Here is a 24473-nt window from a genome sequence, read left to right on the forward strand (position 1 = left end):
ATTCAGGAACTAAGGGAAAGTAACATATAAAACCTTAATAGGAAATAGAGATTATAAAACACTACCATTTGATTTTTTTATAGTGAAACAAATACTTCAATATTCTAATATTTTTACTCACTTGCTAAATAAAGCACACAACTCAAAATGCTAAGTAATTGTCTAAATCTTTTAAAGAATAAAACGTTAGTGAAAAACCAAAATTGCTTAGTAAGGTATGTATAACTTTATTACCTATCCTAGACATCAAGATGATCATAGTTAATACCAACTTAAGCTTTACAGAATACTGTTTTAGGCCAAATATTGATATATTAAATGAACCTATCAGAGAATCTTATATTTATGGCATCAGGTTATAAAGATCTATTCAAAACCATTTTTTGTCAAAGTTTAAACACTGGAACAAAAGTCAAGTTGTTTCTAAATGAGACACAAAAGGATTCTTGCTAATAGTACAAATTTTGTCCCCTGGGTAATACTTTTTGTTTTTTTGAGACAGAGTCTCTCTTTGTTGCCAGGCTGGAGTGCAGCGGTGCGATCTCTGCTCATTGCAACTTCCGCCTCCTGGGTTCAAGTGATTCTCCTGCTTCAGCCTCCCAAGTAACTGGGACTACAGGTGCATGCCACCATGCTCAGTTTTTTTTTTTTTTTTTTTTTTAATTATTCTTTATAGTATAGACGGGGTTTCACCATGTTGGCCAGGATGGTCTCAATCTCCTGACCTTGAGATCCGCCCGCATCGGTCTCCCAAAGTGCTTGGACTACAGGCATGACTCACTGTACCTGGCCGTCTTTTGCTTTTTAAAAAAAAATTATTTCAATTTTTATTTTAGATTCAGGGAACACATGGGCAGGTTTGTTAGCTGGGTATACTAGGTTTGTGATGCTGAGGTTTGGGGTACGGATGATCCCCTCACTCAGGTAGTCAGCAGAGTACCCAGTAGGTAGTTTTCAGCTCTTGCTCCCCCACCCTACCTCCCCAGTGTCTACTGTTCCCATGTGTTCTTGGGTATTACTGTTTTCAAGTTTTTTTCTTTACATGAAGCCACTGAAAGCAAACGTATGTCATACTTATAGGTTACTTTGTACATTTATCATTCTATTAATGAATGTCTTAATTAATTAAGCAGTATATTAAGGCCATAAACTAAGTCACTATCTCATATCAAAGGACTATTATTATTCAATTATCTAGAAAATTCATTTTAATGGGTTACGTTACAGGGTTGAGGTCAGCCTACAGACACAAAATAGGTTAAAATATTTTTTTCAGATCAGCTTTTAATTTTTTCACTGGAATAGGATTTGGAGGTGGGGATACTAAATGTGGCAGGGTTCAACAAATTTACAGTTTATCAAAAGGTTCTTAAAGAACACAATGATAGCATATACTTTAATTCTTAGAGCACAAACCCTTATATCGATGGTCACAGAAAAATACTGTAATGCTTTAAACAAAAGTTTTAAAATACATCAATGATGCAAGTTTCAAACAAAATGTAGTGATCTACATGTACTTAACTGTCCTTTCATCAAGCTTTTAGAAACGCAATCAGTCTTCACTGTCTGAGCAAATGAGTTTTAGTTTCTTCATGGTCCTCCATCTGTCTTTTAACATGACACTTGTCCGGTTGTTGAATTTACAATGCAACAGTATTTTAGACCAGTTTCCCTCTCCAAATTTCCTCACGCCAGATCTCAAATTCTTGTCTTTTCCCAAAGCCATGCCTGTCTTTTTCTAGCTCGATGTTTTTTAGGAGTCACCGGTTGACTTTCTGAAACAGGTATTCTACTTTCAGTGGCTCTTCTGCTTTCTTTTTTCTTTTTTGCACTTTGAAGAGTTCCTACTCTTCTTTCTTTACTAAGGTCTTGTTGCTGGGTTCCATGCTTCAACTTAGATAAGAAAAGATTCTTGTGAGACCTCAATAAGGATACTGTACCTTCTGAGGATTCAGTTACCGCAGACTGTTTGTCACTAACACTTTTTCTTGTATCCAAATTAGCTTCAGTTTCCATTTCAACATCATTACCATTAGGTTTATCTTGAGAAGTTAGTGTTCTTGCTCTTTTACTTTCTACTACTTTTGCTGCTGCCTTCATTAGAAAGGTTGATGATTTTTCACTTAGCACATAATTCACATAACTCTTGATTTTCTCCATCATGTGGTTGTAACTGAAGTGTTGAAAAACAGAATGGTATGTATCTTTCTGAGAGATTATCATAAGCAATTTCCTTTTTAAAGGCGCGTAAGAATTTGGGTCACCAAATATTCTTTCAAAGACTTCTTTTGCTTCCTTAAAGTTCCCGTTTTCCATAGAAACAGCTATAGCCTGAACTTCAATTAAATTCTGTATTTCTTCGTGAAGTTTGTCATGTTCCTTTGCAATCGAACCCCAGATCATCAGGGCTGATTCCAAGGGTGTAATTCGTTCATCATTTTCAAACTGTGCATCAAGGTTTTTTCCTGCTGCAATTCTTGTCAAAAACTGACATATATATACAGTTCTCAACTGATAAGCTGTTAGACTGGATAGTCCATGAATAATTGCCTCGGCGCTGTCGCGGGTCTGGCGAAAGTCCTTGGAGCGGCCGTCGCGGAAAGCTCGGCAAAGAGAGAGGCAGAGGAAATCGAGCATCCAGCCGGCAGCCACAGCCTCGGCCTCGGCCACAAGGCCCGCATCCTCCTCCTCCTCTGGAGCTCCCAACTGCACCTGGCACTCGAGCAGTTCCTGGCACTCGAACTGCTCCTCGTGGTTTCTCTCCGTTTCTGCTATCCGCTCCTCGGTAGCGTCGGCATCCCTACCATCAGCACAGCCCCGGGGACTCGGAGCAGCTGAGGAGGCGTCCTCCCTGGATAAATGTCTTACTTGAATTATTTCTTTTCTCTATATGGTTATATTACAAATGATATACAGTTAGGATCACTGGTTTCTGTTTGTATTCCATTTCAGGCTTTGCTTTCATCCCTTTTTAATTCTTTTTTGAAAATTCAAAGCATTTACTTAATTCAAAATCCACATTATATAAAAAGGTATAGAGGAGTTCTGCTTCCATCCCTAGTCCCTTTACCCCTTATACTCATATCCCAGTTTCATTATTTATTTATCCTCTCCTTTCCCTCCTCCCTTCCTTTTTTCTTACAAAAGTATTTACCTTTTTTACCCCATAAGTTAGATTATATACATTCTTTTTTTTTTTTTTTTCTTGAGACGGAGTTTCGCTCTTGTTACCCAGGCTGGAGTGCAATGGCGCGATCTCGGCTCACCACAACCTCCGCCTCCTGGGTTCAGGCAATTCTCCTGCCTCAGCCTCCTGAGTAGCTGGGATTACAGGCACGCGCCACCATGCCCAGCTAATTTTTTGTATTTTTAGTAGAGACGGGGTTTCACCATGTTGACCAGGATGGTCTCGATCTCTTGACCTCGTGATCCACCCGCCTCGGCCTCCCAAAGTGCTGGGATTACAGGCGTGAGCCACCGCACCCGGCCAGATTATATACATTCTTTCATGCCTTTCTTTATCACCTAACAGAAGAGCCTAGAAATGTCCTAAATCTATTTCCAGAAGTAGTCCTCTTTTTTTTCACACCTACATAATAATTCATTGTGTAGATGTATCATAATTTTTTTAACCAGTCTCTTAGGGGTGGATATTTGGGTTGCTTCCAATGTTTTGCTTTAACAAATAATGCTGCAATGAACAATAAGAGAGATACCTTTGTAGGGTGTAACAGTGAAGTGTGAGAGTGCCTGTTTTCACACAGCCTGATGAACTGTATGTTTTCCGCCTTTTACATATTGCCAATATGATAGGTCCTTGGGTGTTTCTGAGATATCACAAACTCAATGCTGAAATCCCTGCTGGAAATGGATTCACAGTGCTGAATTTCAGCAAGGATTATGAAACAGTGGGAACTTTCATATATTTTTCATGAGAGCGTACACTGGTGGAAAACTCTGGCGTATGTACTAAAGTTGAATGTGTGCATGTTCTGTGACCCAGCCACCAGAAGTGCATATGTGCGTGCATCTAATGACATGTCTTAGAAGCATTTTTGGGTAATTGCTTTAAACTGGAAACAACCCTAATGTCCATTAACAGTAGGATGGATTAAAAAAGTTTATTCGGACAACCGAATACTGTGTAACAATGAAAATGAATAAACTACAGCTGTAGACTATGCTGATAAACTTCACAAACATAACAGTAAAAGACAGTAAAAGACAGAATAGTGAGTAAAAGAAGAGAAAACACACATACTTCATTATTTCATTTATATAAGGCTCATAACAGGAAAAACTAATATCTGATGTTAAAAGTCACAACAGGGAAGAGGAAAGGAATAGAGCTTAGCAGGGAGTACAACTGGGGCCTTCTGGGGCACTGGTAACAGTTCTATTTCTTGACTTTGGTAGTGGTTTTATGCATGGTTTTGCTTTGTAATATTTCATTTCACTGTACATATATTGCTATGTATTTTTAAATATATGCGTATTTCATTTTTTAAAAAATATGCAAACCACTCATTTTAGAGTTGAAACAACCAGACCTCGGATAAATAAAGTGTGTTGCTGAGGTCAGCAGACCCAGGACTTATATCCAGGTTTCCTGATTCGCTAGCTCCCTTGGCTTTAAGAGGTTAGTTAACCAGGTACCCTTACATGTGGATCTTTTTGCCCAGGCTGAAGCACAATGGCATGATCTCAGCTCACTGCAAGTCCACCTCCCAGGTTCAAGTGATTCTCCTGCCTCAGCTTCCCGAGTAGCTTGGATTACAGGTGCCAGCCACCACGCCTGACTAATTTTTGTATTTTTAGTAGAGGCGGGGTTTCACCATCTTGACCAGGCTGGTCTCAAACTCCTGACCTCAGGTGATCCACCCACTTTGGCCTCCCAAAGTGTTGGGATTACAGGTGTGGGCCACTGCACCAGGCACATGTAGATCTTAAAGGTGCCATTTCTTTGGTTGCAAGGTTAACAGTGTCCATTAGACAAAAATGTGGTTATTAGCAATGCTTAAACATATATGACAATCTTTTTACCCAGCTATTTCACCTTTTGTGAAATGTATCCCAAATGGAGATAGTAGTGGCCCTGTCTATACAGGTCATGTGCTGTGATTAACAATGTTTTGGTCAACAATGGGCTGCATATAAGACAGTAGCCTCATAAGATTATAACAGTTGCCCTATACAGGTATACTATTTTAAAATCTTTCATACCATATTTTTACTGTACCTTTGCTATTTTTAGATATGTTTAGATATACAGATAATTACCATTGTTAAACTGTCTACAGTATTCAGTACAGTAATAGGCTGTGCAGGTTTGTAGCCTAGGAAAACAGGTCATACTATATAGCCTAGGTGTGTAGTAGATTATATCTAGGTTTGTGTGAGTACATTCTATGATGTTCAAACAATGATGAAATTGCTTAATGATGCATTTCTCAGAATGTATCCCTGTTGTTAAGCAACACATGACTGTGTGTATGTACATACATACAAACAGACACACACACATGTATGTATGTATATATGAAGCCTAAAGTGACCTAAAACTATTATATAGACCATAAGGTAATAAGTATGATTATGCAGAAACATGGAGTAATTTTTAAAATGAGTGATTAAAAAAAATGTACCAAGTCATAAAATTCTAAGTACACTGAAAAAAATATCTATCAATCACACTAAATAGATGATTTGAAGAAATAAAAATAATTCTTAAATTAGGGAAGCAGGGATAAGTTTTTTTCTAGTAGTAGTGGGCGGATCACTTGAGGTTAGGAGTTTGAGACCAGCCTGGCCAACATAGTGAAACCCCATCTCTATTAAAAATTCAAAAAATTATCCAGGCATTGTGGTACACATCTGTAGTCCCAGCTACTTGAGGGGCTGAGGCACTAGAATCATTTGAAACTGGGAGGCAGAGGTTGCAGTGAGCCCACATCGCCCCACTGCACTCCAGCGTGGGTAACAGTGAGACTCTCTCAAAAAATAAATATATAAAATAAAAATATCTTTTGATATCACTTCAAAATAGAGTTAAACTGCATTTTTAAATAAAGCTTTTTAATGCTATTATTTTAAAAAGCATGATGTGTTAGGGACTTCTAACTCAGAGATGTATCTGTTCTTGTTCCTCACTTCCTCTTTTCCCTCTTGCTTTATCCCCACTCCCCACCCCCACCTTCCTACTGTTCATTAAAACACCATTGAATCTCTTAGTTCTGATTCTGTTCCTTGTACTCCTTCTCTCATTCATTCATTTATTTATAGATCGTCATCACACATTTATTAAGGGTTGGTTTCTGCACTTCAGAACTTGAATGTTATACCTTTATTTGGGACTAGGGCAGAGACTGTTTGCCTACTAAGTAAGTATTCTCTCCTTTTTAATCAAATAACCATTACAATTTCTATCTTGTACACTGGCACCTGAAATGAATATTACATTTCCCAGTTACCTTTGTAGCAAAGTGTGGTCATGCGACTAAATTCTGGCTAACTAGATGTAAGAATTTGTGCATTCTCAGAAGGCTCCTTGAAAAATGCTGACTTAGCCAGAAGAGTCTGTATTTTTGCCCTTTCTGCTGACTAGAATGCACAACTGATGGCCAGTGCTTCAGCGGCCAAGAGAAGCTGTATATGAGGACAGTCACAAGGTGAAAGGGACCTAGATCCCTGATGATTCTGTAGAGCAAAATAACAACCTCAAACTGTCTACCTTTGGACCTTATTTTCATAAGCTGTTAGTAATAGCTACTCATAAATTCTGATATTGGGTGTTTATGCTTTGACTCCCTACTAGGGTTTTCTTGCCCTTTTTAAAAAATGTGACCCCATCACCTCTAATTGAACCCACTGTCTCTGCTTCCTCCCTGCAAGAACAAATATCTGGGAAATACCTTTAGCGGGGACAGGGTGAGGACTTATAAAGAAATGATGCTTATGTGGTAGAAAAAATGTAGGTGATCAGAAAAAAAGGGACAATGGATAAAAGAAAAAAGAGAGGTGAATATAAGGAGGAAAAAGTGCAAAAAAAGAGAAAGAGAGGAGGCACAAGTTGCATTGCATCAGGTGGTTCAACAGACATTCGGCAAATTATAATGTTCAAAATACTATATCATCATGCCGGTGTCTTAAGTGTCCATAGCTTGATTTACCCTTCAAGGGTGTCACATTTGGAGGTTTAAGCCCTCTCTCAGAAACATAGAGGAAGTTCGAGGTCTGTTCACTTGTAGGTATTTGGCTAATTATATGAAAATTATAGCTCCATTATTGACTGATAGTAGGATTAGACTCAACAAAAATGATAGCTAATGTCCTCAGAGTCACTCGGTCCCTAAAATAAATTAACATCCACATGGAAGCCATGCTAAAGAAGAATATCTCTCTAGTTCATCTATCCTAGAGTATACTGTCCTCTTGTCATTTATGGCCTTCCCTGCTTTCAGCCTTGCTACCTATCTTCTAATCCAGTCAAGTTTCTAGTTATCTTTTTATTTGCATCACACTCCACTTTGTTTTGGTATCTCAGAATTGCTCTCGAGGTTTAGCCCATCTTATTCTGCACTCGCTAAAATAAAGATACCTGAACAAGGAGCACTTCCTCTTGGGTCTATCCTACCTGGTTGTGTAGTGTACAGTGGCATCAGCAATTTATAGAACACAGTCTAGAAAGGATCTTCCTCTGACTCTCATTGCAGCCCGGTGTATGCCTGGGTCAGCATCACAGGCGCCCTCCTTGCATAAGGAGACCAAGGCCTCCTTGAGTACTAGCATTTTCCAATATCTCCATAAAGGGATTGCTCTTTTCTTTCTCAGGAAGCAATATATTATTTTCAGAAGGCAAACCCAATTGTCATCAAGTTAACTGAAAGCACATAGGGTAAGAGTCCAACAGGGTCACTAACATTTCACCCAAGACCATTTTGGTGACACATTTAGTGATACTGCTATACAACCTCCAGTAGGTTCAGCATTCAGAAAGCTTGTTTATTCTAACTGAGGTTATGGTAAGACATATGTAAAATCTGGTTAGTATAAGGCCAGCACGGTGGCTCACACCTGTAATCCCAGCACTTTGGGAGACCAAGGTGGACAGATTATGAGGTAAACAGGCAATTTACAGAATGGGAGAAAAATTTGCATTATGCCTCTGACAAAGGACTAATATCCGGAATCTGCAGGGAACTAAAACAACTCAACAAGTAAAAAAAAAAACAAAACACAAAAACAGTAAGAAAAAAAGACCCCATTAAAAAGTGGGCAAAGGACAGGAACCAACATTTCTCAAAAGAAGACATCCAAGCAGGCAACAAACGTGAAATACTACATAGCCACAAAAAAGAACGAAATCATGCCCTGTGCAACAACATGGATGAAGCTGGAGGCCATTATCCTGAGCGAAATAAATCAGAAACAAAATCAAATACCACATGTTCTCATTTGTAAGTGGGAGCTAAACAATCGGGACATATGGACATAAAGATGGAAACAACAGATACTGGGGACTACAAACTGGGGGCAGGGGTTGGGACAGGAGTGAGGGCTGACAGATTACTCCTTTGGTACAATGGTCACTATTTGGGTAATGAGTACACTAGAAGACAAACACCATTTTGCAATATATTCATGTAATAAAACTGCACATGTACCTTCTGAATCCAAAGTAAAATAAAATGATTAAAAACTAAAAAGTAAAATAAACCTAAGAAGACATAAAAAAAAAAATCTGGTTGGGGAAACAACAAAGACGGCATTCTGGGTGTAAAGGGGCAGAAATGGAGGAACGGGGAATGGAAGCTTCAGTGTACACAGGGTGGCTGGGGAAAGTGAGGTCAATATAATTGGAGTACACAGCTCATGTAGGGTAACATAGAAAAAATATCTGAAATGCTGGGACCAATTTGTGAAGGAGACTATTGAATGTCAGGCTGAGGAATGAAATGTAGAAACACGATGGCTTTCACAAAAATCACTTAATTGTAGAAGGTGGGAGGAGTCTTAGACAGATTATACATCTAATCCCATAATTTACAGATGAGAAATCTAAGGCCCAAGAAAGTGTAGGCAACTTGCCCAAGGCCACACAGTAGCTTAGTGGATAACAGAACCTGGTACTCTTTCCTCCCCTTCACTCATCATCTCCCTCTGAAGCAACATCTCAGATAAATTGTTAAGGTGTTAATCACAACACCTTTCTTTCTTTCTTTCTTTTTGAGACAGAATCTTGCTCTATCGCCAAGCTGGAGTGCAGTGGCACAATCTTGGCTCACTGCAACCTCCGCCTCCCAGGAAAAAAACTGAATAGCTGCAAACCCCTTGGTGAAAAACATGATATAGTATCATCAAAACTCATGGAAAAAAAAACTGAATAGCTGCAAATCTCTATACCAAACTACAAATGTCTAGAAAATAACAGGTAATAAAGATGCATGTTAAACCATACCTTTGGGTACAATCCACAAAAATGCAAATAACAGGAAACTCTACCACACAACTTAAAAGGAGAATCTATAGAACAAATGAGAGCAAAAAACATATTTTTAAAAGTAAAACTATATTTTTGATAATGAAAATATAAAATAGAACAAAGAAGTAATGACCATAAAAGTCAGAATGTGGTTGATTTTCATTTTAAAAGGGAAGATTTTATTATTGAGCTGGGGCAATTGATGGGCTTCTAGGTCAGCTGAGAAAATTTTCTCTCTCACTGATGGTTAAAGGGTGTTTACCTTTGATTAAAGTTCACCATTTTAAGATCTTTTTTCTTTTATGTTACCTGTGTTTTATTTTATGACACAAAGGCTAATGCAGAATAAAAGAAGTTATGGGGCATGGTTCCTGTTCTGCACAAAGCCTCCTCCCCATCCTCCTCTCTTGACACTGAGCACCCAGAGCAACCAGCAGCCCCAGGACTCCTGGCAGGGCTACCTCACTTCTGAGTGTGCATCCAGCTGCACATCGCTGGAGACAATGTCCACGTCTATTCCTTGAGGCCTGGACGATTGTGCATGTGTGAGAACCTCTCTAGTGCATTTAGCTTTTTTAAATGACATTTATCCAGTAGTGAAATTGCTAATAGGATATATTTCTCTTTACTATTTTGGATGTTGTAAATATTTGACACATTTGTGGCTACCCAAAATATTTGGGGCACCCTTTCTATAGCTGTGACTTTTCCCCACTATAACTCCTGCCTCTTTAAAGTAGGTGCTAGAAAAACTCATTTTTAAACTTCCCCTGAAGATGGTGAGCAGGCATGTAACAGATTTTGCTAATAAGACATATTCATGAAAAAGGTCAGTTTAGAAGAGAGCACTGTGAGGATGGGGACACTGTGCAGAATTCTGTAAATGAGTGTAGCAGTGTGAGCATGTTAAGAACTTTTAGAAGCAAAATTGACCAAGATCGATGCTGTAGTGCCCTGTGTTTCGTGCTCATATTGAAAATGATGATAATGATCCACTGTCATGGGATTGCTTGTATGATCAGTCTGGGAGTAAAATTTGGGCATTTTTCCTGACTACATAATTCTAGCGTTTCCTGGCCTTTCAGGAGACTCTAAATCAACTGATATTCTTTAATAAATTCTTTTACTGTTTCATCCGTAGAGTGGATTCTGATGTTTACAACTAAGAATTCTAATGGACACATTTAGTTATTCTCAGTCCTTCTCATCTCATGGTATGTAAGTAAGTGATAATTGTATAACAAACTGGGATTGATGTATAAAGCTGCTTGTGGCTGAAAGCAGCCAGAACTATAGCTATTCACTTCCCTTGGTCTTTCATGGCCACTCTAAGGAGATCAGTATCTCAGCAACACACCTGTCACGCATTCATAGCCCAACTATGTGCCACGATGTGCTAGTTGGAAATCTGTGCACTAGATATTGCTAAATTACTATCAACTTAATGCTTCTTCTAGAAGCGTGTGAGAGTTCTTGCTGGACAACATTCTCTTCGACTTTTTTTTTTTTTTTTTTGAGACGGAGTCTGGCTCTGTCGCTCAGGCTGGAGCTCTTCAACTTTTGATATCACTGGACTTTAAAACTTACTCCAGTCTTATTGGTATAAGTTTATATACGATTTTTTAAATTTGCATTTTCTATTACTAGTGAGAATCTTCCAATTTGTATTTCCTTATTTGTTAATTGCAGGTTTCATATCGTTGTACACTTTCCTCTTAGACTGTTTGTCTTTTTATTATTGACTTATAAAAAGGTCTTTATATATCCTTGATATTTAGGATTCTTCACTTGCCTGGGTTGCTTTGAAGGCTGCAGGAGTATCTGTAGTAATCATACATTCATAATTTTGTATTCTATTTTTCAAGAGGGTCCACCAGATTATATAGGATTCAGATTCTATAAAACCTGGATCCATCTCTGACATCCCAGTTTGAGGCCCATCTCTCTGTTTTGCTTGTGATGTCTTCTGAGGCACAAAAGATTTTATGATTAATTTATTTTTATTTTTATTTTTATTTATTTATTTATTTTTTTGAGATGAAGTTTCACTCTTGTTACCCAGGCTGGAGTGCAATGGCGCGATCTCGGCTCACCGCAATCTCCGCCTCCTGGGTTCAGGCAATTCTCCTGCCTCAGCCTCCTGAGTTGCTGGGATTACAGGCACGCGCCAGCAGGCCCAGCTGATTTTTTGTATTTTTAGTAGAGACGGGGTTTCACCATGTTGACCAGGATGGTCTCGATCTCTTGACCTCGTGATCCACCCGCCTCGGCCTCCCAAAGTGCTGGGATTACAGGCGTGAGCCACCGCGCCTGGCCTTATTTTTATTTTTACATGGATTGTACTATTTGGATATTAAGAAAAAATTTTCTAACCCTGGAAGATTAAAATATTACACTTTCCTTCAAATAATTTAAAACTGTGTTTTTATATACTAATATTTTACATTTAGGATAGATTTTTGGAGAGGTATGATATCAGACAGTGATTCAGTTTTATTTGCATTTTTCTGCATGAATACTCAATTTTCTCACACTTGTTATTGAATAATTCATTTTTCTGCATTAATCCTCTGGCCTATTTATTTATAAATAAAAGTATTTTTTCTTTCGGTTCTTTGTTCTATTCTGTTTGTCTGGTTGTCCATCTATGACTACAGTTGAACAAGGGTATATCAAGAGGCAACTAAGTGAACCATCTGAGCTTCATATATGTTCAACCCTGACCTCACTATGTAAAAACAGCTCTAGCTTCTCTTCTGATCCCTGGACACAAGGATTCCAAAATGCCTTTTTTAAATTGTACTTTAAGTTCTGGGGTACATGTACGGATCTTGCAGGATTGTTGTACAGGTACACACATGCCATGGTGGTTTGTTGTCTCCATCCCCCCGTCACCTACATCAGGCATTTCTCCCACTGTTACCTCTCCCCAACCTCCCTGCCACCACTGTCCCTCCCCTAGCCCCCCAACCCCCAACATACCCCAGTGTGCTAATGGGCTTCTTGCTATATCTCCTGACAAGAGTGCATTGCCTTTGAGACTACGAGTCTAACTTTGCCAAGCTCAGCATTGTGGGAATGGGAAACACAAGTTCCCTAGTGCTTCACTGGAAGTGATGATTAATGGGGCCATCATGCTTCCACGTTTTGATTCCTGGACTCACATTTTCTTCCTATTGGAGACACAGCACCATTTAGGAGCTCTAATTCAGTGGTACACACATTGCATCCTGAAGAATGCCGTATTACCTCTGAGCTGGTGCTGCAGCTGTGCTGTCAGCAAGCCAGTTCAACTCTCTGTCAGACCAGGTGCTCCTACATGACGTGGTCTGGAATAGGACCAGTGAGTCTCATCATTATGGACTTGCTGGAAGTGGGTCTCCTAGACAGTTTGTATGGTCACACACTAGCTTTTTTGAGATTCCATGCATGTGAACCCAAATATCCCTAGAAAGTGGTCTTGACTGAGGCTATATAAACAGGAATGTTAAACCCATACCAGGAATAGGTGTCTATTCCTGTGAGAACAAACATTGGCCTGCCTATGGTAGAATGGGTCTATTATCATCAACCTGCCAAGTGGCTGACTGGTCTCCTTCAGGAATAGAGCTCTGGAAAGTCTTAGCATTGGTAACTGCTGCTGGCACTTTGGACATTTACAGGCAGCACCTGTTATTTCTGCTTTAGTATAGGGGAGTTTACTCTGTTCCACCCTTGTGTAGTCTCTCTCTCTGCCACCTCAGCCACTCTGTTCACATGTCCATTGTGCCAGTTTTAGCATAGTTAGTGATAAAAACTGATGAATGTCAACTGGCCACGACTTTTCTCCTAACGGATGCTTTCTGGTAGATGCCGTGGTGTTTTAGCACCCTTCACTTTGGGGCTAAGCTACCTCATCACTTTTTTACAGTTTTTACATTTGACAAAATTAATTCATAGTAATGATAAAAATCCCAAAGGACAATAACAAAACTCTTGTGACTATAGCCAGATGTCAGACTAAAAAGTTAAAAGTCCATTGTAGCTAAGTAGCTTTCTTTCTTTTTCTTTCTTTCTTTCTCTTTTCTCTTTCTTTCTTTCTTTCTCTTTCTTTCTTTCTGTCTCTCTCTTTTCTCTCTCTCTCTGTCTCTCTTTCTGTCTTTCTCTCTTTCTTTCTCTTTCCCTCTGTCTCTCTTTCTTTTTCTCTCCTTCCTTCCTTTCTTTCTTTCTTTCTTTTTCTTTCTTTCTTTCTTTTTTCTTTCTTCTTTCTTTCTTTCTTTTCTTTTCTTTCCTTCTTTCTTTCTTTCTTTTCTTTTCTTTGCTTTCCTTCTTTCTTTCTTTCCTCTCTCTCTCTCTTTCTCTCTTTCTTTCTTTCTTTCTTATCTTTCTTTTGCTTATTTGAAGTGATCACCCTCAGCCTCTTTATTGTTCATTGTTTTCTTCTGATTATATGCCTTAAGCAGCTGTCTCATGGCCCGGCTATGTGCTCCCATAGGGATATCTACAGTGCTGTGCTGGTCAGGCCCCCTGTCTGCCCCTCCATCCTTGCTGGTTGTTATGATAATTGCAGCCTCTTGGTTTCTGGTCCTTATGCTCTACCACCTTACTTCACATTTCCATTGCCAGCCAATGGGAAGCTCTAGAACAAAGGTTCCTCACTAGAGAGGTCCCAGGTATGGGAGAAATTGGCAGGCCCTGATATCTCTGCCATCTTCAGTCTTTGGTTTGGAGCTCCCTGGCATGAGGTTGGCTTCATACAGAATGCTGTGGCAGATCTCCAAGGCTGTTACAGTTAGAGACTGTTAGGTCTACTAACCCAGACTACCCCTGGCACTTGGAGCAGTACCTTGCACATAGAAGGCAGTCAATAAATCTGTGTTGGCTTAATGGTCAAAATAACAAGAGATGCAAACACATGCACATGAAACTAATCAACTAAGGTTGGCCTTATTAGCTTTGCGTGTTTGAAATTTTTTCTTAATATGCTGTATTCCTTCAGCACTTTTGTTTCAGCCCCAGAGATGCACCAGCCTGTGGCAAATACAGCTTCTAACTGGTCATCACTATAAAGTGTTCCTAGTTCATTTTGTAAGAAGATTAACCGGGTTTTAAAAGTTATTTTCCTCCTGTTATATCCAAAAGGCAAGGAGGACCCGTAAATATACTAATTTCCCCTCTATTTTATGGTTGATTTATGAATTTATGGTGGTATATTAATTTATATGTACTCTTCTGAAATCAGCTGTAGAGCTGAACATTATTGCATTCTAGAGATGGCATAATCTACATCTATATAGGCTTTGAGTCTGTGCATAACGCAGAGAATCTTAATAAATATTTGTTGGAAAAAATGGATCTGCTGCCAGAATTCAATTCAAAACTTTACCAGATGGTTCTCATCTTATTCTTTGAGGCTGGGAATCTTGCCTTCACATAACCTACAATTTATTGCATTAGAACTTGCGGTATATTGGAATATGGTGGTGAACCTAGGAACAGTAGGGGTTAATGAAGAACTGGCTTTCTAGTGAAAATAAAAGCCCCAAGGCTCTACTGGGATTCGAACCCAGGATCTCCTGTTTACAAGACAGGCGCTTTAACCAACTAAGCCATAGAGCCCACAGGTGCAGGAAAGCTGGTTACTGGACCTATTCCTGCTTTTAAATAAAATGTTCTTGGCATAGCATCTCTGCATTCTAGAACAGTTTGCTGTGAGAAAAGACGCAAACGCCAAAAATACGTTTGGCTTACTTAGTAAGATGCACTGCGGAACTAACACAAGCGGAGAAAGTTTCGGGCAGTTTAAATATTAATACCATTAATCCTTCAATTAGTCCAAGGATAACCACAAGTAAAAGTCAAGGCTACTCGCTTTTTCCAAATGTGATAAAGTCTCCTAAAAGCAACATTTTCAGGCACTACTCCTTATCATTTTAATAATTCGTTGTTCGCACGTCCTGGAGGGGTGGGTGTCTAACAAAGGAACTCCACAGGAGACTTGTAGATAACCGAGTTGGGGCACGTTCTGACAGTCATGTGCACTCAGGAGGCAGCGATTTGGAGGGCAGAGGACCGGAGCGTCAACCTCGTCCCAGTATGAGCATTGCTCTAGAGATTGCCTTCTGGGCTTATTTTTCTTTAGACTTGGTCTCAGCACTTTCTCAGAACCAGGCAGCTTCTCTTTTGTAATATCTTACTTCTCTGGACTGCACTTGTCAAGACAGGGGAATCGGTTTGAATGTGTCTCTGGGTTTGGAAAGGTTAGGGATTACATTTAGGGCTAATTAAAGGAAACTTCCGAACGTACTCTGGAATCTCAATCTTGTTTCTAAAATGGATTATTTGAGCAATTAATTCTGAAGTTGCTACCAAGATTTATAATTACGGAGCTGAGGATGAAAATTAGAAATCACCTTCATTTCTTTGCCACAAAAGCAATAAGGAAAATTATCTTGGGTTTAGATTGGGATTCCTTTGGATGACTAGATAAATTTTAGGGAGAACTGATATCTTGACAACATTGAAACTTTTAATCCATACGCATAACACTCCATTTGTTCTTTTATTAAATTTATTCCAATAAATTTGATTTTCATGAGATTATAAATTATACTTAAATTTTTTATTTCTACTTTTTTTTTTTTTTTGAGACGAATTCTCTTTCTGTCGCCTGTCGCCAGGCTGGAGTGCAGTGGCGCGATCTTGGTTCGCTGCAACCTCCACCTCCTGGGTTCAAATGATTCTCATGCCTCAGCCTCCCGAGTGGCTGAGATTACAGGCCCACGCCACCACGCCTAGCTAATTTTTTTGTGTGTTTTTGGTAGAGACGGAATTTCACCATGTTGGCCAGGCCTATCTCAAACTCCTGACCTCAAGGAGTCCGCTATCCTTGGTCTCCCACAGTGCTAGGATCACAGGCGTGAGTCACCGCGCCTGGCCCTTGTTTTCAACTGGTGTTTAAAAGTTCATTTTTGTATTTACCCTGTATAAACAGACCTTATTAAATTTAATTATTCTAATAATAGTGTATAGATTATTTCAAATCTTCCATAGACTCAATTTTAATAAAGGATTAAATTTATGGGACAGATTTTATTTTATTTATTATATATATATATATATATATATATATGATTATTTTTAAGACGGGGCTTCATCATGTTGGTCAGGCTGCTCTTGAACTCCCGACCTCAGGTGATCTGCCCGCCTTGGCCTCCAAAGTGCTTGGATTATAGGCGTGAGCCACACTCCCGGCTTTGGGACAGATTTTAAAAATAAAGGAAGTTACCTTCATTTCTATCTGTTGCCTGAGATAAGGTTGACAGCAGACACAACAAAATCTGTTCTCACCAGTCAGTGCACCTCATTGAATAATAAAGGCTTAAATTAGTTACAACTTTGTATTACTTTTAGAAAATTAAAAATAGCCAATATTTGTATTTATAAAAACATTAACAGGGATTGGTAATATGTTTGAGGCTGACTCTGCTGCTTCATAAATCGAATAGTACACAACAGACACACTGGATTCCCACACTTGAACCTTCTGTCATATACTCCTTGGGTAAATGGCATGCTCAGGTATTATCAGAGAGTGACAAACCATTGTTAGGCCAATGAAATAGTATTTTTTTCCCCAACTGTGACACCCAAAAGTTGAGGGAAAAATGGTTAAGACTTTAATCGTTGGCAATTTAAATCAGTAGAAATAGGAGGATTATTCAAAACATGCGTTGGGCTAATTGGATAGCCACTTAGGAAAATAAAAGCTTACAGTTGTGAGACTAAAATAAATTCCCAACAGATGCAAACTGTAAAAGTAAAGAGTGAAAAAAACCACAATTGTAATTACTAGAAATGTGCTGCGCTCCCTCCAGAGGTTCTAGGGGAGAAATATGTCCTTGCCTCTTCCCAGCCTCTGGTGTCTGCCTGCCTGACAAAAATTTTATATAACTTTGGTCCAAAAATTAACTTCCTTTGCACAAAATTCAGAGACAATGAGAGTTTAACATAGTTTACTACATTAAACAACATTTAAAAAATTCCATCAGGATGTACCCTCATCCCCTTAAAAAAGCCATAAACAAAGTGACAAAACATCAAATAAAACTGGGGGAAAATAATTGTAACTTATGTTTCAAAGAGTGAATTTTCTTCATTTCTATCTGTTGCCTGAGATGAGGTTGACAGCAGACACAACAAAATATGTTGTTGCCAGTTGGTGCAACTAATATAATAATACAAGCAATGTAGAAGTAAGTAAGAGACATTTTAAAATGAACCATAGAAATACAGTGAAATAATGTCTTTAACCTATCAGCTTGGCAAACAACAGCAAAAGAAAAACAATTTGTTCATGGTAGTGTTGCCGAATAGCACTTAAAGATGTTGAATTAGTTTTCTGTAGCTTCTTTAACAAATTACAGTACCACAAACTTGGTGGGCTAAAACAAGTGACTTCTTTTCTCACAGTTCTGGAGGCTAAAAGTCCAAAATCAGTATCACTGGTCTGAAATAAACATGTTGGCAGCACTGTGCTCCCCGAGAGGCTCTGGGGGAGAAATATGCCCTTGCCTCTTCCCAGCCTCTGGTGGCTGCCTGCATTCTTTGGCTTGTGGTGGCATCACTCCTATCTGTTTCCCTATGGTCACATTGCCTTCTCCTCTTCTGTCACTTGTGCCTTTCTCAATAACGGCATTTGTGATGGTATTTGAGCTCCACTTGGATAATCCAGGATAATTTCCTCATCTTTAACTTCTTCTCTGAAGATCCCCCTTTTAGGTGTCTGTGCAAAATAAGATAATATACAGAGATTCCAGGAATTGGAACGTGGATATCTTTTGGAGCAGTTTTCATTCAATCACAGGCATTGACATCCTTATTCCTCCATCTACAATCTGTGTGATTTAGGCGCTGTGATTATGTGATCAATTGGTCACAACTCCAATTTTCTGTAAAAGGTGGATTATAGGAATTTCCTTGTGGATTATTAAGATTATTATATGACTCATATATGTATTACATATGTAATATGTAATATGCCGTATCACACATGTAATATATGCAACCTGACATATTACATATGTAATATGTAATATATGCAATGTCATAATATTATATGACTCAATATATGTAAAGAATTTATAACAGTATCTGAGGCTTAGCTGGAGCTAAATGACTGATAATTGTCATTATTACAATGTTCTGTGCTGGTCAGGGTGTTGAGGAAATAGGTTCTTCCTGGGACCTATAGGAGAATAAATTAGTAAGATTTAGGGAAGGAGAATAAGGCGAGAGCCAGCAAAATCATCACCACACACATATGATTTGATTTAGCAATTGCATATTTAGAAAGTTTTCTAATCCCACACATTTATGAATTGTGGATAGACAAGTTAATTTATTACAATATTATTTATATTGTTAAAAATGGCTGTTGAAATAAATTAAGATTATTCATAAAACTGAATGCTATGCAGATAAAACAAGAGGGAAGAGGCTCTTTCTTTATTGACATGGAAACTTCTGCAACATACATGAAGTGAAAAAGGAAAGGTGTAATAGAACGGGTTTGGAAAGCATATTTATAGTGAGTAAAGCAATAGTGTTCTATTGGCTTGTATATGCAAAAACTATGCCTTGACTGGAAATCCAGATTTTAATATGGTTTGTTGCCTGAGGGTCCAGAATTGGGTGTCCAGCAGGATGAGGTGGGGGTTCAAATAGACTGTCATTATGTATGTAGTCTTAAATTTTTGTAGTTTTGAATCATGTGAGTTGCACTTTTTGTATGAACATTTTTAAAACATAAGAAGGAACATAATCACTTGTACATGAGGTCTTAGATATAACTGATGGCAGTCTGATTTTACGACCACTATTTTGTTTTCAAGCTACTATTAACAGGATTAAACACTTACCTTGCGCTCGTAGTGGAAAATGTTTTTCTTGCAAACCTCAATAACCCTTAGATATCCCTAGTCATTTTGCAATAAGTCTGGCAGCGGTGGGATTCGAACCCACGCCCCCGAAGAGACTGGAGCCTTAATCCAGCGCCTTAGACCGCTCGGCCACGCTACCGCACTTGGGCACTCTTGGATCTCATCGCAATGATTTAGGACACACAAGATTATTCTGCGTGTCATTATATTTTTCTTAGAGCGTTTCTGCACAAATGATCCCGTAGAATCTGCAGATAGGTTCCTAGTCCCGGTCCCTTGTCCTGCAGCTGAGAGATCTGCGTTTGCCTCCGTGCTGTTTCTGATACCTGAGAGTGAAGGGACAGGAAGCCGGTACCCAACATCCAACAAACCCGAAGAGAATCGGTTCTTGAGAATTTGATTAGAAATCGCCACTCACCGGCCGACGCAGCGCGGGGACCCTGAGGACTCCGAGGACGAGGCTCCGCTTTGTCAGCTGCGTTTGGAGGTGTGGAGCACGATGTTACTTTGATGTCTGCGATCAGAAAACAGAGGAGCTCCCATCCTATCCACCGGAGCTCGCGTCCTGGTTTGTATGTCTGTGCGTGATTTCTTCTTCCTGTAACAGGCGTGGAAAGAACTATGCAAATACCTGCTTTTTTTTTTTTTTTTTTTCCTGAATGTGTTCACTAACTTTAATTCAGAGTGAGAGCCAGTTTCTATTGGGTGCGGGCATCACATTCCCTCCAGGTCCTAAGAGGATGTGCCTCCTGCTCGCCCCAACCCCGTGAACGCCGTCTGGGCTGGCACTACGCCCTCTTCTCCCCATCGCAGCCCCCACGCCACTCAGCTTCTGATTTAGTCCTGCCCGCCCCTTTAGATGTGCCCCCCCCTTTTTTTTTTTTTTTTTTGAGACGGAGTTTCACTCTTGTTACCCAGGCTGGAGTGCAATGGCGCAATCTCAGCTCACCGCAACCTCCGTGTCCTGGGTTCAGGCAATTCTCTTGCCTCAGCCTCCTGAGTAGCTGGGATTACAGGCACGCGCCACCATGCCCAGCTGATTTTTTGTATTTTTAGTAGAGACGGGGTTTCACCATGTTGACCAGGATGGTCTCGATCTCTTGACCTCGTGATCCACCCGCCTCGGCCTCCCAAAGTACTGGGATTACAGGCTTGAGCCACCCCGCCCAGCCAGATGTGCCCCTTTTTAAACGAGCCCCAGTTGGACGATTTCAAATGCCAGCAGCTCCGCTCAGTAGCTACAGGCTCATTGGCAAGTCACTTGGGCTCACTGGATCTCACTGTCCTCATATGTAAAAACGAGACAATAAAACTTGTCTTTAAAAAGTGTAGCAGAATGTTTTGATACAATGGACTTTGGGGACTCGGGGAAAGCCGGGGGCGGGGGGGGGGGACTGGGGGCGGGGGATAAAAGACTAGACATTGGGTACGGTGTGCACCGCCCTGGTGACTGGTGCACCAAAGTCTCAGAAATCACCACTCAATAACCTATTCGTTTAACCAGACACCTCCTGTTCCGCCAAAAACCTGTTGAAATAAAAGAGTTAAAAATTATAGCAGAATTTTTATTTTTAGCTAATGCATGTAAATTGCTATCAGTATTTGTATCAGTTATTCACATACACTGAACAACTTTTTATATCAAGTGCTCAGCCTCTGAATGATACAGTGAGATAATCTCATTTTACAGGTAATGAAGTTTTTTAAAGTAACATATTTACAAGAGAGCTGAGTGAATTATTTTTCCTAAATTAATAGATGGCACATGAACGGAAAGTTTACACCTCAACCCTACAATTCCAAATGTCAATTTGCACTTTGTCAGATTGTTTTTCCTTGTATATTGCTTCTCCCTTCTCAATCATTTCACCTCTTCTCTTCCCCCTTGTCTCAGCTCTTTTTACAGTGTTCTGGAGCTCTAGACCTGTGATGATCCGTCAGGTGACATGGTTAGGGACATTGATTTTAAGAAAACCTTTGGCAGGCAAGGAGGTGTAGCTTCTGACCCAGGTAAGCCTGCAGCTGTGGTCTCATTAGAGCTTACCTGCTCTCTGTGTCTGTGATTGCTTCTGGCTGGGAATGTTCAGGCTGTGGCCCCAGCTCAGTCCCCTTGCATGTATGTCAACTTCCAGTCACATCTTTACACATGTGGTGGTGGGAGGTGCTGTGCAATCTAACCAAGTCTAACATCTCCTAGCAGAAAGTGGTGTTTAAGGCACAGTGGGAAGATCCACTGTGCTGTACCTTTATGTAATCAAGGGCAAAGTCGCGAAATGATTTTTATTTATCCGTCACATGACATACTTGGAAGGACAGTAAACACTTGACATAGCATACTTTCTTATTTTGCGCTCTATTTTGAAAATCTAACTTTTCAGAAAGTTCACACAAACTTGAAAGAGCATAATTAATGAATTTGCTAAGACAGTTAAGGTTGCCTTCTTGGTGCCATAGGTAGCACATCAGTCTCAGAATCTGAAAGTCCTGAGCTTGAACTTCTGAGAAGGCACAGTGATTTTGTAATTTCCATGTACTTCTGCTTGAGAAAGAAAAATCCCACCCATTAAGCTTTCTAGTATGAAATCTGGATTCCTGGGTGACTGACAGACAACGTGACTGAAAAATGAGGCTGTAGTCCTTCAGGAACCCTACCAACTTCCTTTGTCAGCTGGATGCTATTTTAATGCACTGACTGCAGTATATCATACAATACCACAATCTGTACCAAATGTCATAAATCTGTATGAGTTGCCTTTTGCTGCTTCTGAAAATTAACATGAATTTGGTGGCTTAAAATAACATAAATGCATTATCTTAAATTTCTGGGGGTCAGAAGTTTAAAATGGGTCTTAGGGAGCTATAACTAAAGTGTGGCAGAACTGCTTTCCTTCTGGAGGTTCTAGGGAAGAACCCATTCATTGCCACATTGCTTGGCTCGTGGCTGCATCACTGATCTCTGCTTCTGTTGTTACATCTTCTCTAACTCTGGGGAATCCCATGCAGCCTAGTTGATGCGTCTGTTTGGTTACGGGGACTGCAAACTCAATGTCTCCCGAGTGGCTCAGTTTGAGGAAACTGATTGTAATCCCAGTGTTGCAGCTTTATTTTTGCCTTCATCCAGTGACAGAACCGACAGGACAGGGATCAAGGTAAACCCATGCCATTCTTGGTTTGCATTGATAGGAACAAGAGAAGACCCCTCTAGACAACCGTCCATGAAGTCATAACTGTCTTGTGTGTGAAGGCAATAGACAGGTGGAAATAGGATCTCACTCCCCGACAAGATGTGGACAATGAGGTCTTGTCTCAATGACCCTGGAGGCTTTTATGAGACAAGACTCTGCTCAAAGGCAGGTCCTCCTACCTTGTCAGAAATGGACCAAAGGGCATGAGCACCTGCCTGCCATGGATCACGGTGTCACTCCTGAAGCCCTCCAATGCTACTGGCTTACCTCTACCCTTGTGAAGACTCAGGATTCTTGCGTTTTAAACCCCGGTGTCCAAAAACTCCATAAACATCTGAACCCCAAGCCCTTTTTTCCCTTCTACCCTTCCAGGTATGTAGGGTCACTCGACCATAATAAAAGCCAGGAGACCATGGCCCCACCCCTAGCTGTTCTTTCTGGAGGGAGTAAAGTCAGGACACAAGTGAGAAGCATGGTCCTCCATCCCAAGGGTGGCCACATTTTGACTGAGAATGTATGAGGACCCTCTGCCCCGTGGGCTGACCTCTGTGAGGAACTGATGGCTCAGCAGGCCACTCCAATGGCAACTCCCTGCTACTTATTTACAGACTCATGGGCTGTTATAAACAGGCTAGCCATACAATCCAGTGACTGGTGGATGGATAATTGGACCATTCAGGGTACCCCGTGTGGAGATTAGGACTGTGGCAGCATCTCTCAAACTGGGAAGGAGGCCTTCGGTCATTCATGTTGACACCCATGGCCAAGGACCATTTGCAGGGAAACATGAATGGAACTCATGAGCTGAACTAGAATGCACTCAACAAACCGCCATGATTGTACTTTGGGTCCACCAGAGAACAGAACATGAAAGTCCACCTCAGATGCAAGAATGGGCCGACTTACAATGACTTGCACTTGAAGAAATGGAAGCCAAGAATGCAGCAGGGTCATGTGACTCCTGTCAGCACAGCCATGCTATGTGGGGAGCTCAGTTAAGTTAACCAGGGCATAGGCATCCCGTGAATGTGGCAAATTGATCACATTGGACCACTAGTTCCTGGCCACAGATTCCACTGGTGCCTCGCCTCTATTAACACATATTTAGCCTATGACACAGCAGTTCACGTAGATGCACGTTCCGCCATTGCAGCCTTGGAGAAACACCCCTGCCTTGTGTTCAGATACCCATTCAGACTGTAATCTGACCAAAGCACCTTCTTCACAGTCCAGATAATACAGCAATGGGCGTGTTCTTGTGGTGTACAATGAACTTAATTTGATTTGCCCTATCACCTCAGGGACCCAGAGTGGGAGGGCTAGTATTAGGGCACTGGAATGAATAACTCAAGCAACAACTATAAAAAGACCATCAGGAACGACAAACTCAACGGAAGGTAGTACTCTTGCTTAATGAAAGTATCAGGACCTTAAATAGTGCCCTCCGGTGAAAGGGAAACATGGCATTGCAACGCGTGCGGGGCACCGTTGGCTTTGGAAGTGTGGTTGCCTGATGTGGCTACGCCTGAGGAATCCCAATCTCAGTATATCCAACCACAGTGTTTGAAGGTCGAGGCTGCAGGGAGCCATGACTGAGCCACTGCATTCCAGCCTGGGTGACAGAGTGAGACCCTGTCTTAAAAAAACAAACACGCAACAACAACAAACAAACGAAAAACCAAAAAAGTCTGTGCAGTGGGTTGACATCCTGGACCACTGCTCCTGGTAGTAGGCTGTGTTATGCTCTTTGTCATCCTCCACCCAGTGGCAACGGTGTTTCTCTCACTTGTCTTCTTTCATTCCTCTGAGTTATCGTTTGTAATTTTTCAGTATGTGGGCCTTGCACTTATTTTTAAACTTACCTTTAAGTATTTCATAGTTTTG

The 24473-nt window shown here is 40.4% G+C and overlaps 1 protein-coding gene and 2 non-coding genes across 3 annotated transcripts in view; all 3 read right to left on the bottom strand.

Annotated features, from left to right (window-relative positions):
- Nucleotides 1–1267: 1267 nt before the first annotated feature.
- LOC116544228 (telomeric repeat-binding factor 1-like) overlaps nt 1268–24473 on the bottom strand; it is a 34063-nt gene continuing 10857 nt past the window's right edge. Inside the window, 4 exon segments of the mRNA XM_032270419.1 lie at nt 1268–1716; nt 1719–2889; nt 19543–19730; nt 19823–20002. Of these exon segments, the coding sequence (XP_032126310.1) occupies nt 1556–1716; nt 1719–2889; nt 19543–19730; nt 19823–20002 (1700 nt within the window). The 3' untranslated portion in view covers nt 1268–1555.
- TRNAT-UGU lies at nt 15009–15082 on the bottom strand. The gene has a single exon. It is a non-coding gene; the product is annotated as a tRNA-Thr (tRNA).
- TRNAL-AAG lies at nt 19462–19543 on the bottom strand. The gene has a single exon. It is a non-coding gene; the product is annotated as a tRNA-Leu (tRNA).

This window comes from Sapajus apella, unplaced genomic scaffold (genome assembly GCF_009761245.1).
Source record: "Sapajus apella isolate SASKATOON/1434 unplaced genomic scaffold, GSC_monkey_1.0 scaffold210, whole genome shotgun sequence".
Lineage (NCBI taxonomy): Eukaryota > Metazoa > Chordata > Mammalia > Primates > Cebidae > Sapajus > Sapajus apella.